Source organism: Struthio camelus, chromosome 2 (genome assembly GCF_040807025.1).
Source record: "Struthio camelus isolate bStrCam1 chromosome 2, bStrCam1.hap1, whole genome shotgun sequence".
NCBI classification, from domain to species: domain Eukaryota; kingdom Metazoa; phylum Chordata; class Aves; order Struthioniformes; family Struthionidae; genus Struthio; species Struthio camelus.
The window spans coordinates 75,559,882-75,577,483 of NC_090943.1; the positions used below are offsets into that span (position 1 = coordinate 75,559,882).

The 17,602-nt window shown below is 41.9% G+C and overlaps 1 protein-coding gene across 4 annotated transcripts in view; it reads right to left on the bottom strand.

Moving 5' to 3' along the window:
• Positions 1-6,201, bottom strand: part of AHRR (aryl hydrocarbon receptor repressor) — a 94,958-nt gene extending 88,757 nt beyond the window's left edge. Inside the window, exon 1 of one of the 4 annotated variants that reach the window (XM_068936320.1) lies at positions 6,046-6,201. In XM_068936320.1, the coding sequence (XP_068792421.1) occupies positions 6,046-6,089 (44 nt within the window). In that variant the 5' untranslated portion in view covers positions 6,090-6,201. Of the gene's footprint in view, positions 1-5,047; positions 5,288-5,315; positions 5,585-6,045 lie in introns of those variants that run through there. The other 3 variants (XM_068936321.1, XM_068936324.1, XM_068936322.1) reach the window with 3 other exon arrangements.
• Between the last annotated feature and the right edge of the window lie 11,401 nt (positions 6,202-17,602).

The window sequence follows — 17,602 nt, forward strand, 5'->3', positions numbered from 1 at the left end:
CCTTAACTCTGGATGTATAAGAGTTTCTCTCTAGGAACATGAGTTTCTCCTGTGTCAGCATTATAACACACCTACTCCCATGCTATTCTGAGATCATGCCCCAAATGAACACAATACTCCCGGTTAGGTCCTACTTGGGCTGAGTAGGGTGAAAAGATTATTCACATATCTTACAGAGAGCACTCCTATCTTTACATCCTGCTGTTATGTTTACTGTTTTCACAACAACATGATACTACTGACTCATGTTTATTTTGTGATCCACCAAATTTCCATATCCTTTTCTCCTTCACAAATGTGCTGCATCGCCAGCCACTCCCCATGCTGTATTTGAGTAAATGATTATTCCTGACTGAAGACAAACTTTTTCACAAAACTTTACAGACCTGTATCCTCATCGGTTTTCTTCTGATTGTTACTCTGTCAAAATCATTCTGAATTTGACTCTTGTCTTCCAAGGTGCCTGAAACCCATTTCAGCTTGGTGACATCTGCAAGCTGAATGCTCTCATGCTCTAGACCATCATTTGAGTCATTAATGAAATATGGAACAGCTCTGAACTTTAGAGAGACCCATATGGAATCCTGATCTGACTGGAATTCTGCTCACTACATCCCTCCAGTTTGACTGCAAAACACCAGTATCTACACTCTTTGAGCACAGAACAACCTGAGCAAATTTTATTTGTCTAGGAATGACCTGAAAGTGAGGAAAAAAACATAGTGTTCGGGGAAGGATTCTGCATTTGAGGACAAAGAGATGAAGACTCAAGCTAACAGAAGTGTCCTTAGTTCTCAGACATCAGAAAAACATGTGTTGGAGAAGCAAATTTCTGCAAAAGACAATGAGGCCAAGAATAGCCTGCTTTCCAAACAATGCTGCCATGGTTGTGAGGTGAGAGCATAATATTTGGAGTTCCAGCAAAGGAAAAGTTTGAGACTACTCAGGATCATGACTCTTAGGGATCAGCAAGCTACCAAAAGTAGCAAACAGCTTCTGGGAAATCTAGACAATAAGCCATGGACTGCTACATATTTAACTTCACTCTATCTCAGATCTAATGTTACAAAAAAAGAATAAATCCACTAGCAGTGGATTTTCACAGTCCTAATGAGTGAAAAAAATTGATTTCATGTAGCACGTCTTCAGCATGTAAAACCTACTGCAACGCTGACTTATAGCATCAATTCCACTATACGTTAAGAGTAAAGAATACATGTTTATTTCTTTAATGCATGCATAAATACTGCTGCTGAAAATGGAGCAATAGCTCTGTTGCACTGGGCACCACTGCAGTCACCATACAATTCAAATCGCAAATAACATGCTTTGCAGCCTCAGCTGTAGTAGACTGCATCATACAAGTTACTTATTTGTTGTCTATAAATACAACCTTGATTCAAAACTGTAGACAGTCTGGTCCAGGCCAAAGCAATCTCATCATCTGACAAGTACCTGGGTGCATACTGGGTGTTTCACTCATGTATATATTAAAGGTGTTCCATTGAAACACACTGCTAAGCACTGCCATCTTGCAGAATCTTACATCACCATTCTGCACTTGACCTGCTACTGCATACTACAATAAAGTCTCATAAACGAGCATAAAAGATGTACATTAGATTTCTTGCTCTTGTAGCTGCATATCTATGTATCAGAGGACCACACTTGGATAGACAGGCCTTAGGCTGTCTACACTGAAATGGAAGGATTATACCATACACTGGCACTAGGGACTGTTGGGGAGGGAGGGGGCAGTTGTATGTATTTGCATAACAGTGGATCATATCCTTTCTTATTGATACTGATCCATTCTTCCTTTATTTATGTTGTCAGTACCTATGTTTTTGTCCATCCCACCTGTGCAGTTCTAAAAACCCATCCATTCAAGTTCTACAGTTACTCAAGTAGCATTTCTTGTGTTGACAAGTTTACAGCACAATACAGCACCAACTGCTATAGAAACTTCAATGATCAGTACTATGAAGCTAAGCTTAATTAAATCCAAAGTAATTGTCAACAGCTCTGTGGGAGCTCTGGGTCAACACAGCAATACAAACATGCTCCTAAAGCATTTCTGTCCTCAGGATGCTCAGCTGGCCACTCAAGTCAACCAGACTGCAGAACACCTTGAAAGATTCACACTTGAAGCAGAAATTCTGGGCCAATCTTATCTTTTGTTGTGTTTCTAGAACAATGAGGGACAACCAATGTGTACTCATGATTCTACCCAGAAGCAAGAGTCTGAATAAGAGTTATCTACCATTAAAAAAAAATCAGCTTGGTACACATAAAGCTGCATAGTTGCTCTTGTGTCCATCTTCTCTTCTTTGACCTAAAAATGTTTTTAGAAACCCTTGTATGCATTTCCTAGTAGTGATTTGCATAGAGGGCCAACAAAGAAACTGTTTCCCCAAGTAGAAGTACTTCTTGCTTCTGCTAGCCAAGTATAACTGGATTCATACCTTTAGCAGATATCTTTGACATATGACTGACCTTTTTGTACCACCATACCAGCTGGTAAGTGACAGGAAATGAATTTCTGGGATCAAGACAATTTTTGCTTTTCATATCCTTTTGCAAAGTTGCCCCAATCTGACTATCAGCTAGTGACACAGTGCTAGTTCTCCCCCATGCCCTTTATCACGGGCATGCAGTGATAGTGTAGACCACCAAGGAGTTGTTACAAATATGGTAGTTACATAGTAACTGCATAAGAATGTTCATGTTGACATGTCTAATTACTTACCTTATGGTCGGTACACAAAGTAGACAATGTCTTAGCTATGTCTGATATAAAAGTAACCTGGCCTTCACTGCTGTTGAGGTAACCTTATTCAAGTGCGAGCAGCCACAGTTGAGCAAAATAGCACTTGTGCTGTTCAGGGAGATTAGGTTAGCAGTTGATGAATTGTGGTTATCTGAGCTATAGTTTATTCTTCATGAGTAAGCCGACTCAAATTGAAAACATCACCACACTTCAGCAATGAGTTTTTGTATGTGAACATGAGTCAAATTAGAAGCAACGTCTTAGTTAGAACTCCAGTTATTCCATAGTGAAGACAAGCCCATGTTATCCAAATTCATCCCCTTCCAGGGATTCAACTTTACTGGTTATTCAAACATTACTATAACAAACCTTGGCTGACACTTCCTACCCAAACTTGGCTATTCCTTAAATTTTCCTCCAAAATCTCCTTTGTCCTAGCTGTTTCTGGGCACAAAGAGACACTCCCACATCCTTTACATTCCATTTGGAGCTAATTGAATTCACATGTCAGCATGAGTCAGCAGTAATTACCAGGAATATTAGGGAAAGGTTTGGCACTCGATCTTGGTTATTCAACAGCAGAGCCCCCATGTTCAGTGGGGTCTCAAGTTAAATCTAACCCCTTAAAAAAAAAAGTCACAAGTTCTTATTCTACTTCACCTATGTATAGGCAGTTCCTGATACCAAAACAGTCTTTACTGTATTTTAACATACATCTACATTAAGGCAAATCTAAAGGAAAAATCATATCTGACTACTAAATCCTCCACAGTACTGTTTAAATTTGTTTATATACTGAAACTGCTGAATCAATTGTAGAATGGTTGGCTGTTTTTTGTAAGCATCAACACTGCAAAAACGGCCTAGAAATGTATTTCCGCATTACTATTCCTAGGCAGAAATCTGAACCAATGCAAAGTTGAGCTAATAATGCACCTCCCTCTTCTATGGCTCATTTTGAATATAAATACTAAAATTGCAACAGCCCAGATCTTCCACATGTAAGTCTTTGTTCCTTTCCACTCTTGGCTGAAACAGTACCCTTCAGTACACTTTCAACATCTGGACTGTAGACCCTCATATTTCCAAGTGTGTGCACAGGCTGAAGATTGTAGGTGTTTACACACTATCCCAATGCTGACTCTAGAAACCCCATCCTTTCTTTGAGATCAGAGAATGCCTGAATACACTTTTATAGTGAACTAATGAAAACACTACATTGTCACAGACATATAATCATGCAGAGATGCAGTAGATGCAATAGTGGAAAGTGAGGACTCTCTCAGCCTGTATTCAGCCAGGGGTACCAGCAGGAGAGACAGTGTTACAGTTATTATCAAAACTTCAACTGATAATTCTTTCTGGTTTTTTGTATCTATGTTCGCAGGTACTTTATTTTTAAATAAAATAAATTCTTGCTCTTCGTTGCTATTTAACAGAGTCACTCGCAAGTGAATTTGATCTTGTCCGTCATTAAGTCTTTTGCTTAAGTGCAACAATTTAATCTTAGTCCTGGATAATAACAGTCTCTATGGTTCATATAGAACAACTGTTTTTTCATCTAGTGCAAACATACGTTCATCAACATTCTTCTCAGCAGACTACTTCTGAGCCCAAATAGATTATTCAATTTTATTTAAATTCAGCCCTGGCTGCCTTTTTGAAACCGCCAACTACCAAACAACATCAAGCATATTGTTGGGTGGTTTTTTGTTTTTTGGGTTTTTTATCTCCTAGAAACTCATTTAACGACACACAAACATTGCTTGCACCCATCTTCAGGAAAAAAAGAGCTTTTTAACTTTGTCTTATGCTGTTTGTGTTTTTCTTTAATACGCACAGAAAACTTCAGATTCAACACAAAGATGTACAGAATTCTTGCTTACAAAACAAAGTAACACAAAGTCAGAAAATACATTGAAGACCATATATATGCCTCACCCTTCCCTCACTGATTTTTCCCCCGTTCATGTTGAACTGAAACACAGAAAGATTTTTTAGCTCCAAAGTTATAAATCACTGAAAATACATATTCACTGGGGAAGTATGGACAGACCCATAGCTATGCCCACCCTATTACATACAACGTAAGTACACTTGGCCCTTGAAAAAGGTTACGTGAAACTTTATTTCACTCGCTTTTCCTCTGAAATTCTCCCAAGGCATCAGTACAAGGGATGGGTGAAGCCAAACATAGCGAAGGTGCTGTCGCAAAGCCCTATGCCACCCTGCTCTTAGCTTCTGAGCCCCTGAGACACTACTCCACACATCACCCACCTTGGGGGGCAGTCGGGAATTCAGGCTCCTCAAGGCGTTCACATGGGAGCTGTCGAGAATTACAGGCATTTGGCTATAATAAATGTGGTATGTCCTGCACAGCTGGCACCCACAGCTGCAGTGTCACCACCTCCGGGATGGCCAGGGAGAGCACTGACATCCCGGGGGGGCGAGGTGGCCGGAGATGGAGGCGGCGCGGCGGCACCCCCGCAAATCCCAGGCTGAAGCCTCGCCTGTCCAAACGAGCTCGCCGGATGCAACAACTTACCCCACGGTCCCTGCCACAAGCCGGGGCGCAAAGTTTCGCTCCACGAGGAACAGCCCCGGCCGCGGCGCAGAGCGGGTGACCAAGGAGCGGCAGCGGCGCCGGGCCGAGGAGCCGCGGCGCGGCAGGAGCGCGCGGCGGGGATGGAGGGCGGCGGGGGTGGGGAGGATGCTTGGGCCTCCGCTTCCCCTGTGATTCAGGTGGCGGACTGAAGGGTGAGTGACAAGGCGAGCCTCCCGGCTCCACGCTCGCACGCGATCTCCAGCTCGCCGCGGCGCGGCCCGGCGGCGGCAGAGGGCGCTGCGGCGTCGCGCTGCCGCGGGCGGCGGTAGGCGGGCTGCCGGCCGCCGCGGCGGGGCCGGGGAGCGTGCTGCTGCGGGCCGGGCCGCCGCGAGGCAGCGGGGGGTGGGGGCAGGCGGCCTGTGAGGGGCACAGCCGGCCTGCGCCCGGGCCGCCTGCCCCTGCCGCCCTCGCCCTGCCCAGGCGGGGACCGGGGGCCGCTTACCTGCGCCGTTAGGCACCCGCCGCCGTGGCGCGCGTCGGGCCGGCCTGCCCGCTGCTGCTCGGGCGCTGCCTTGGGCGGCCGAAATGGCGCCCCCCGTTGTGGGGGGGGGGCCACAGCCCAATGTCGGCGGGGTACACCTGCCTGTGAACTGCTGAGCCAGTTGCTCTGCTGCCCTGCTCCCCCCGAAGTTAAAAATACCATGCCGTTCCTTCATCACCTCCAGCATACCTGGTGCAGCTGTATCCTTGGTTCTTCCCAAAGGGGCTTCGCATCCCTCATGGCCTCTCAGGCCTTCCCTCTCCCCCAGGACAGCTCTCCTTCAGCTGTCTCTGCCTCTGGTCTCTGCTCAGTCTGGTTTTCTTGCTGTTTGTCCTCTTGCATGGTAGAAATACATCTCCCTTTGTATCATCAATACATTTAATTCAAGACTGTATTTACCAGCTTCCTCAGGAAGCTGAGTAATAACTGACCTAACAGCGGTTTTCCCCCAGAATCTTTTGTTGATGGTTTTCTCCCCCCCCGCCCCAGGCTGGTGAGGCGCCATCTCAGATGCACATGTTGTGGTGGATACCAACTAGATTGCTTGGCCCCAGGCACAGTGCTACAGTTTCTGAAATCCCATTTTGCTTAAAGCTACATCTACAACCAGTCCCTCTGGGAAAGTTCAATTATCAAGTTAAAGCTGGCCAGGAATAATATATAGGAAAGCAAAGAACTTCTACTTTTCCAAATAAATGTTTCATTCATAAGAAGCTTTAATTTCAGGTCGATTGTGCTGCAGATCTAATGAAAATGCAATGCCCAGGCATGAGTTTACTGGGAGAGGAAATGAGAATTACAGGAGTATTAGAGAGAGCTTGAGCCTCAACCTCTCACCTCTTGTCCTGGTCATTACTGAGGAAGGTGGCACAAGCCCTCTGATATGTAGTGTGTGGCTTCACAGCTTCCCTAGCAGTTCAGGGCTGTATCTCTCTGTAATCCCCCATAGCCTGACCTCAAGAACACAGTTAAGTCTTTGGCCTGCCCTCTGTCTTGCTTTTGACAGGGAGACTTCATTTTGACAAAAGTCCCTGCATAAAATGTTTTCATCTGTCTTTTGCCCATGTTCTTAAAACTGAGGGGAAGCCCAGACCCAAACCCTCCTGTCTAGTATGTGGAGATTGAACAGCTCAGCTTGCAGGAAACCTATTGTTCCAGCAAAATAGAACCAGTCAGTGTTGTTGATTGCTCTGCTACATCTTCCCAGACAGAGCCTTGGCTGTAAAAATAGATGCAATAATCCACATGGACAGTTGCAACTGTAAATGACATTCTAAAAGCAAAAACGGAATTCATAGTTTGATACAGACATATCCCCAGTCCATCAGGATGTGACACATTGGCAAGAAGTCTGTGCCAAACTGTGAATTACATTATTTACTTTTCCTATGAATGCTATTTATGATTGCAACCTTCAGAGTAAATTAGAGTATCTATTTTGTATAGGACATTTTCTGAGCAGCTTTGGTATTGTCTGCACTTCTTATATTCACAGAATTGATGTAAGTTATATCAGTTATAGGCCACAATAAATCTTTTGGGACTACAGCCTGTGCTTATGTTAGGAGGTTTTGCCAGGAGAACTCTACCAGCAAAATCCTATCTGGCAGAGACTAGGCCTATGTTTGGAAAGAGAAATCAAAGGCCATCAACACTGAATAGCTCTCCACTAGATGGAACAATGGTGCTTCTGCTGCCAGGCCATTGACACTGAATGATTTCCCTAGAAGAGAAGCGAGAATGGAGGTGGAGCTCAGAAGGTACTGGATCATGATGACACAGCCATGTGACAACTATTTTTCATAATTTGTCATCATCACGAATGCAACGCCACGCAGAAGAGCCATAGAGGTAGGAGAAAACAGAGTAGAGGGACATTGGTATATGAAGAGGGAGCGGGGCTTATTGACCAGGCACAAAACACCTCTGATTTAGAATTGGTGTCACCAAGTTGTGTTCCAGCTGCTCTACAAAATCTCTTAGCAAGTTTATTTGACAGGGAATGGCACTGAGCCGGCATGTGTCAAGTTTGGAATTGGCAGCCCTTTGCACTTGTCTGCATAGATATGTCCAAAGATGAAGTTACAGTTGTTTTCAGGGAGTTTATTCTATGCACAGATGAATGACCCAGTGGTAGAGTATTTCTATTAGGTTTGCTTCACTCCCTGATTTTTTAAATTTTGGTAAAAGTAACTGCATTTACCAGACAAGAACTGTTTTTCATCATCACATCCTGCTGACCATTTATACTTATGCCAGCTATGCACAGATCTTTTTTATGCAAGTTAGACTTACTGAACAACCGCTAAATAGTTCTACTTTCCTTCTTGGATTTTAATGGCTTACTTGCCCTATGTCTATTTTTTAAATGTAAATGGAATAGTAAGTTCCATCACTCACCATAGAGCCAGGGGGTCAGCACTCTCCTTACTCCCCCTCCACTCTCTCCTTTTGTAGAGGATGTTGAATAATCTGGACCTCACCTGGCAAAGCATTTAACCACGGGCATAAGCATTTAGGTTTAGGCATGCATCTAGATGCTTTGCAGGACTGGAGGGAGAGCCCTATTTTGTAGGGCTGAGACTCAAGTTATCAGGACATACTGATTTTGTATTATTAGTGTATTCGTTTATAAATTAATATGCACAAACACGCACATACACATAGAGTCACAGAAACAGCTGTAATTGCAATGCACATAGGGTAGGAGGCTAGAGATCTGTACAGTCTCGACTGCATTGGCATTGTGTGACCAGGAAAGCATATGCTGCATAGTGCTGATAGGTGGGTTACAGACACTGAATCTACCTGGTAAATCTGTCCTGCATGTGTACACATGTGCATGCAAAGAGTTTCAAAAAGGATACGTTGAAATACCAATGTGTTTTCTTCTCGTATTCTATCAACATGGTGGAAAATGCCAGCATGTTCATTCAAAGTGCTCATTTGATTCCTGTGCCATTTTTCCCAGGCTCTCATCCACACCTGAGCTTTCAAAACCATATGCTATCAATTTCCTCCTGCTTCTCATATATCCACACTTAGCTTCTGGAAAATAATTGCAGACCTTAGTCTTAATCTGCCTTCTTATGGTCATCATTATTTCTATGCCCCTACACCCTCAACACATTTATTTTATCTCTAGTATTATTGCTTTTCATATGTAATTGGCTTCTCAACTCTGTTTGTTTGCTCATTTTTTAGCATTAACTATTATTTTTAGACTACCAGCAAGAGAGGTGATCTTGTGAAGAAGAGTAGCTGGGAGTGGGAAGCCAATGTAATTTTCTTCTTGATGCTTTAAATGACATACACTGTTGGAAAAAAAAAGAGGCAGGCATTCTTAATATTCTCATAAACACAAGCATTTCTTCCTGAAGCCACCCTGGTTGCTTCTTCTTTCCATACTGCTTTTATAACTCTTTAAAGTACAAAGTGATTGAAATATGCTAGGTCTCCAGATTGCCAGATTTAGCAATTTCAGATTACCTTCTTTTCTCTGAACAGAGTTTTTTTCAGAACTATCATATCCTATTGAAGAGTGTGAGCAGTTTTTATAACATTCTTGTTAAACTGCAAGCACTCACTTCCTTCAAGTCCTTACTTCATATTTAGTCTCTGATTTATTCAGCTGCCCATAATAAATGCATACGAAGTCAACTGCAGCTCTGAAGAGCATCCTGATGTTCGTAATTTTTTTTTAATTTTTCAAGATGTGCTTAATTGATACTAAATAGCTTTTTACCTCTGTATACCCATCCTTAAAGGATTGTTTCAATTAACCTTATCTGGCTATGTTATAAAGCAATGAAAAATTCATCATCTGAGCTACTTTTGCTTCCATTTTCCTCTTCCTCCTCCTCAGAGGGCTGCAGGTTGGTAAGACAGTGGGTTGGTAAGGCTGTTATGCTGATATTTTTTACCGTGGCTGAATGCCACAGTAAGGATGCACTGCTGCCTGTATGTGTAAACTCGATGAGCAAGCTCCCCATTGTGGGAGCCGCAGGTGAAAAAAGGCTGAAGCAGCTGTTATATGCTACTTAGCGTTCTGGCAAAGGAAGATGCAAGAAGGAGCTCAAATAAGAACAACCTTGAAAGAACCATGACCTAGGTATTGAAACTCAGTCACTTTTGTCTTCACTCTCCAACCAAACGGAAAGCTAACTTAAGCTGGGGTGGAATCTGGTATATATCCCAGAAACTTTAGATCAGTGCCTGGGGAATGGAAATACCTTTACAAGCCATTAAAGAAACATGAAGATAGATGGAGATGAAGAGGAAAAAAAATGTTTTAAAATAAATTCAGAGACCTCAAAAGAAGAATGAATGTTTATAACAGGATACTTTCTGCATACTTCTGTGATGCTTTTTGCTTGCTTCTCTGTGTTTCAATTCTAACAACTCCCCAAACCTTTCTTGCCTAGAAGTCAATATGATTTTGTGAATAAGGGCAAAATGGAAAGAGAGATGTTTAGCAAACTTGTATAGAGACTGGAGGACCAAAAAAAAAAAAAATTAGAAGCCTAAATCCTAACTGTGTTTTCACAGCCTAAGTAAGCGAAAGGAAAATTATAATAAATATTTGTAACAGCACATTAGGAGATACCAAAATATGACTTGTTGTATTATTCGTTTAGTGTTAGAAGTCATACAGACAGCTAAACAGAATTGATTTCCTTAAATATTAAAAGAAGGTGCTAGAGCAACAAGAAAATGGCAGAGCCGAGCCCTTACAGGTCATTATTGTCTATAAAAATCATAAGAGAACTTCATCATGTCAGTGATTTTTTTAAGTCAGTTCTTTCCATATGGTCCATCTTCCCTCAGACAAATCAGTTGCTAAAAGCAAGCAGTAAGTCATCCCCATTCTTTTATTTTAATACTGTAAAGAATATTTGTTTTTATAACCAAAATGATTTAAGACTTATTGAGTGCCGCCACAAAACATTCTAAACAGATGTCTAACTTGAAATAAACTAGGATATTTTCTTACTCTGTGGTTATGGAAATTTGAGGTGCATGGAACCTAAAATGCTGCTTCTATGAATTATTCACTAGCCCAATTGATAATCTACATCTTTAAGCTCAAAGGAAAATGCATGTATATAACATACCCTGTAATATATATGTATTTATAATAATAATTCACTACTGTGAATAGAAAAAAATGCTTATTTCACAGATCGGTAACTTAAATTACTGAATTAAAAGCTGTACAAAGAGAAAAGTTATTATAATTCTTATGATTTATGTGCAGAGAAAATATCACTATATTAATATGTGGATTTCTGGCTAGAACTGGCTCAGAGCAGGGGAAGCTTTACTGACACATATATGAAGAATGTGGTAAGTAGCACAGCCTGTGAGTTTTTATAACTGTTTCTAGATAGTGCTTTCTAGGGCAGATATTAGCAATGTTTTACCCTGACGAACATAGCAGTGGAGGAGCACTGAACATTTCTTTGATTGACCTTGCTCTTAGAGTTATGATAGGAGAGCAACTATATTCTCTTCTAGAAAATTGCCTACTTCCTTTCCCTGGCAGATGCATTGACTGGTAACGCAGGCATTGCCCATTTGTTGGACTGTTTTGTAGCTTTTCCAGTAGAGTGTTAGGTCTGGCACGGGGGCTAAGCTCAAATCAAAGGAGGAATAAAACCCAACCTCAGTGAAAAGGGATGTCGTAGTGATCTTTTTTTGATTTCTATATGAGATACAGTGTATTTCCTCTCTCAAGAAAAAGGATCATGGATCTGGTATGAAACCCTGCCAGTCCATCTTATCCCTGCCCACAACTCATTTGGACAGTGAAGGAATGAAGAGCACATGTGGCCAGCTAGCACTGATCCCATCCCATCCCTGTCACTGACTTTTAACCTCTGCTCACCCTGCTTCCTCCCTGCAGACCCTGATTAGAAACTGCCCTGGTGGGACAAATAAGGCTGTTTTCTAAAGGAATCTCTAGCATATGAAGCAGCATCCTATGGATGCTGATGAGCACAGGTGCCAAGGTGTGATATAGATGAGCAAGAAGGCGGCACTGGGCAGGGACATATTTAGCTCAACTTCTAAGTCTCACTGTGGACAGCTCCTTGAGGTGCCCCTTTCCACAGGAACATCCTCCAGCAGCATCCTGCAGCAGCACTGAAGCTGGGGACAGGGCACAATGGCTTCCTGCTGTGGAGTGCAGGCTGGAAGAGATGCATGCCAACCATTTTCTCATGATCTGGATGTCCTCATGAATTTTAAACTCTACAGAATGGCACTTGTCAATCATGGATGCTTGTATTTGTGCACTTGGTGAGGAATGGGAGGATAGTTCTGGGCATATTTTGTATTTCTATTGAATTTAAAAGGTTAAGTACTGTAAACTTTGAGTTGAGGTCCAGTTTGAGTGCCTGGACCTACTAGCTTCCCTGCGGACAGTTTGTTGAAGGAGAGAAGGGTTGCATATGGCTAAGCATACAGTTGATGAGGATTTTGCACAACTCAACAGCTTCTTGCCTTTCACGTGACAAGAGTATGCAGTGTTAATCTTGATCAGTGCAAGGAATACTGTCTCTTGTATTCTCTCAGTAAATATAAGACTAGTTTGGCTGTCAGTGTTTCGTGAATATAACTTTATTCTTAAAGTGTGAAGTACAGATGTTATCTAGTGTGCAAATACTAATTTCCTGTGCTAACAGGAAAAGCTTAAATAAGGAGAATTTGAGATTATAGCTTAAACACAATGAAGTCCAAGCCACTGACTGCCTTCCTTAGGGTTGTTGCAAGATGGCAGTAACACAGCCTTTAGATTTAAGGGCACTTTGCTCCCTCAGGCAGAGAGGAACTGAGACAGGTGAGTCTTACCAGCAGAAAACCTGGTAGTGGTTTAATCACTTCTGTGCTGATAGAAATAATGTTTGGGAACCCTGTGGTTTCTATGCTCATAAAAGAAGAAGATAGGAAGCAGATCAAAATTTTGATAAAGCCTGGCGTGGCGGAGCTTTGCTGTTCACCTTTGTGAGCGGCCATTACACCTCTGCATCATCTGGCATTTTTAACAGCCATATTTCATTCAGTCATCTTGAGTCCTTCTAACAGGTTTTGAGGCAAGTTTAATATTTTCAGCTCACTCTACTGTCATTTTGGCCTTTCATTCTTTATCTTCATCCTTTCCTTGCCTTAAGGACGTCTTTCAGGAATTGTGCAATTTGTCACAGAGGCCCCCCTTTTTAACAGACAAGCCAGAAGTTTGGTCTTCCTTTAATGCAGCAATTCAGTAAATTTTAGGCACAGGTGCGGGTTACAAAGTCGTATTTGTCAGTACAAAGTTCAATTTATCAGTTCAAAGTTCAAGACATAGCCAAAGTTTAACTTCCTTGTCCTTTTACTATCTTCTTTCCTGTGATTTGAAATAGATTTGCAATAGAGCTTGATAACTTTACAATCAAAAATGCTCTGCCAAGGTACAAACTGAAAACTCAATGTTTTTCTGAATTCATTTCTTTTATGATCAAAATCCAGTATATACTTTGTAATAGACAAACGCTCAGGTATACGATGATCAGCTGGCAAATGTTTCTGTGTTAAGATTCAGGATGTGGCAGGATGACCAATGATAGCCAAGTATGCAGCACTGGAAGAGAAGAAATAGCCAGGTAAGAAAGCTATCACACGGGATCTACAGTACCACTGAGCATATATTCACCAGACATTGATTAGGAGGCTATATTGTGTTGATTTTGGTTGATTTCAGGGACTGAAGAGGGAGTAGGGTAGACTTTTACCTTGGGTGTTGAATACTTCTAGATTTTGTGGAAAACTACAAAACACATTTAACACATTTAAATAAGGAATTTACTTAATTCCTTATTAGACACATTAGACGTTCAAGCCACATTTTGCCATCTTTACAAAGCTAGGATATGTAGTATTAGCAGGTCTCATGTTAAGTATCCTGAAAATGTTACATCAAAAGCAGTGAACCTGTAGATTTTTGATGTGACAGGTCAGCTGAACTGGGTGACACTACACCTTTACATTTGTTTCTCCAGCTCTGGCCAATCTGGCCTTGTCCCTTGCTTTCACAGATACTCAGGTTAGCGGCGGTGCATTGCTATCCTTTCTCTAAGATCAAGAGAGGTGGAATTTTTATGAAAAAAAGGAGCAGACAAGAGCAAGAAGAAAACAAAATTGAGATTGCATATGTAGCAGGCTCATCAAGGGCTTACATTCAATCATTTTCACCAGTTGCTAATCCTGATATTCCGGTAAGGACAGAGTCCTTGGAGTGAAAGAAGGAGCATCTAATCTTTCCCTTAAGGAATCCTTGCAACTTTTCTGCCTCTTTGTAACTTTAAAATCAGCATAGTAACCTCAGGCACAGAGTGATTCTTACCATGTTCTCTGAATCATTGCTGACAGAGCAAGTGTTCTCAGGGGAAGGAGGCTGGCTGGTGATGGAATGAGATGACGGGGTGCCATTTCCATTTCTGCAAAGTCTTGTCCGGCTTCAGATATCTGATGCACTCTCTCGGGAGAAGTCATCAATCTTGTTTCCTTGACATTTGTCATCTGTCATCAACCTCTCTTCTGTTAGCCATGGCTAAATGTATGGGTCCGAATGAGTGTATGAGGCCAACAATTCTTTCCAGTTCTGGAGCTGGGAGACATGAGGGGAGCCTTGCCAAGAGTGCTGTTTGCCTCTAATGCTGTTGTTGGCCACTTTCAAATCCTTGACGTTCATGCCGTTCTGTATAATGTCACATATGTAGCCTATAACAGTGACAACACTGTCAGGGTATCAGCTTGTGCTGCCTTGATATAGAACTGTCTGCATCTACACTTAACCCCAGAGGCAGGCATCAGTTGGAGCATGATAACCAGGTATGGCACAGGGATAGCTGAAAAACCGTCAGATATATTTGGCAGGATGTACTTGTCCTAGAGCATTCAAGTGCAGCAAGACAGAAACTTGAATGTGTCAAAGCATATAGGTGGAAAGGTACCATCTGCTCACTTTGACCCCAGAAACAGGGGGCTGTTGGAGACATGAAGGTTGGGGGCAACCTTGGCTGCAGTGATTGTGAAACAGTGGAGTTCAGGATCCTGCGAGGAGGGAGCATAGCAAAAAACAGGATCACCACCCTGGACTTCCAGAGAACAAACTTTAGCCTCTTCAGGGACCTCCTTGGAAAAATCCCATGGGCCCTAGAAGGAAGAGGGGTCCAAGAAAGCTGACTTATATTCAAGGATCAACCACTTCCAAGCTCAAGACAGTCCATCCCAATGAGCAAGAAGTAAAGCAAAGGGGGCAGGAGACTTGCATGGAAAAGCAAGGAGCTCCTCACAAAACTCAAACAAAATAAGGAAGTATACAGAGGATGGAAGCAGGGACAGATAACCTGGGAGGAATATAGAGATGTTGTCCGAGTATGCAGGGATAGGGCTAGGAAGGCCAGGGCCCATTTGGAGTTTAATCTGGTGAGGGATGTCAAGGACAAGAAGAAGGTCTTCTGTAAATACATTAGTGACAAAAGAAAGACTAGAGGATAGGAGAGAAACTTTGTGGAATATCCTGAGCCATATTTCAAAGAGTCCTGAGGATTGTGTCAGTGGCAGCAGTCATGATCAGGAAATTTTCTTGCTTTAACAATGCCAGCCTTACACAATAGCAGTCCCTGTAGCTTTAAGGATGACAAGTCTCAGCAGGAAGAAAAAATGAAGTAAAGGTGGTTTCTGGTGGTGTTTCGCAGCAATTTGGAAGCTTTCCACCTTTAGACTTCATTTCAGGGTATGGAGAAAGGGTATTACTGGAACTTGCACTGAGGGCACTGGTAACCTTAACTGCACTACTGCAGTTTGGGATGGGGGAGAAGGGGACACAGTCGCTGTGTGTTGCAAAAGACTCCTACTATTTTCGCATCCCCTAATTTCAAAATGTAACTACGTCATGAGATCTCTCTCTAGGCAGGTTCCAGAGACAAACTTTAATCAGCTACTGAAATATGCAGACTTCTACCAGCATCTCTAAGTGTGTCCAAGGTACGCCTGCCCCTTAACTGACCTCTAGCTTCTTCAGGTGTTTTTCCTCTATAGCATCTCCAGTCTTTCCTAACCTCGTCACAAACCCTTTTGCCTTGTAGAAACTGAAGTCTCACATAACAAAGAGCTCTCCCCCCTTCCAATAGCTGACTCCTTTCTTGTGATCCGCTCTGGAGTAATGATGGATGCTTCTGATCTTTGCCTAGGAAAAGGAATGCTTAAGTTCTCTGCCTATTCCAACACAGATGTCCTCCCACTGCAGAGAGACAAAAATTTAGCATGCCAACTGAAACACTGTTGTTTCTGAGTCATTGCTGGTGCTTTGAGTTATCTCTTGATATGTCTCTTATCCGCTAGTCCTACTTTAACAGCGAATGTGGGGAGAATATAAGCGCTATCACTGCAGAAGTCATCCTCTGCTTTCCCCATAGACAAAGCAGAGGGTTTGAGGCAGGATTATGTGGTTGTCAGGCTCTTCTGGGTCTTCTTAGTCCTGGACTTTAGGCTTGTCTCACAGGGGCAGAGAGTTTTCCTGCTATGCAGGAAGAACAAGGCGTCTGCCATAAGCTGTTTGCCGGCAGAACTTTTATGCACCATGGATTCCTTTGGCTACAGATTTCTTTGGACAGCTCAAATATAAACCCTTTTTTCAGACTGTTAACATGTTCAGGAATAGTTATCAGCAGTGCTGAAATTCCCACGCAAATTTCCTTAGAAAAAATACAGATGTTAGCACAGGTACTTTTCTGTTCATTTTGTTCATTCTACTACTGTCATTTATTAGAAATTGGAGAGAGTTTATTTTGTCAAAATGATTATACCCCTGGAATGGCAAATCTTGTATTTGTTTTAAGAAGGTGAAAGAGTACAGAAATGAAACCCTGAAAAATATGGACATCTGCATTTACAGATATAACTTGACAAGTGGAATAACTACATCTGGTACATGATTTATTGACTACATATTGTTATATGAGGTACTAGTTTCTTAATATGCTGGTTTCTGGTGGCTTGCGGTCACTAGCCATTACAAGTTTCCCCATTGTATTCACTTTCTGAATCCGTTCTTTTTTATTCTTTTCCAGTATAACGTATAATGTAAAGAAAAATATTTTTAAAGCATAAATGGATCAGCTTTGACATCACACCATTCAGAGATTTTTATCATTACTAATGCCCATTCAAATATTCTCTGTGGTCTTGGTGCTGAAGTTAGCTTCTCCAGCTTTTCAGTTCAGTGTTTTTTTGACTCTGTAATTAGAGTATCTTATATTGCAAAGAGATAACATAGAAATATATGAAAAAACAGAAAATAAAGTGTATTTAAAAATCAAAGTACTCATTCTGTTTGTATGAGATATGAGTCAAATGTTTTTTGTCACAATGGTAAACTATTTGCAGAATCATAGTTTGAAAGTATCTTTTTATTTCAGTTAAGTATCGTTTAATATCTCCTTGTTTTCACTAATGAACAACTATGCATGAATCATTAAATTCCTGTCAAAATACAGAATTTCTACCCATTTTCTATCCATGATTTCTAGATCTCCCTCTGTCACCAAGAACTATACTGCATGAGAAGGGACAAAGTAATTCTTTAGCAAGTCAGCCTGCTTATTCTTCTTCCCAGCTTCAAAGTGAACGAAGCCTGGCTTTCTGAGCAGTAAGAAGGAATGAAGAGGAAGGGAGAGAGATATGTAGGGTATTTATTGGACAA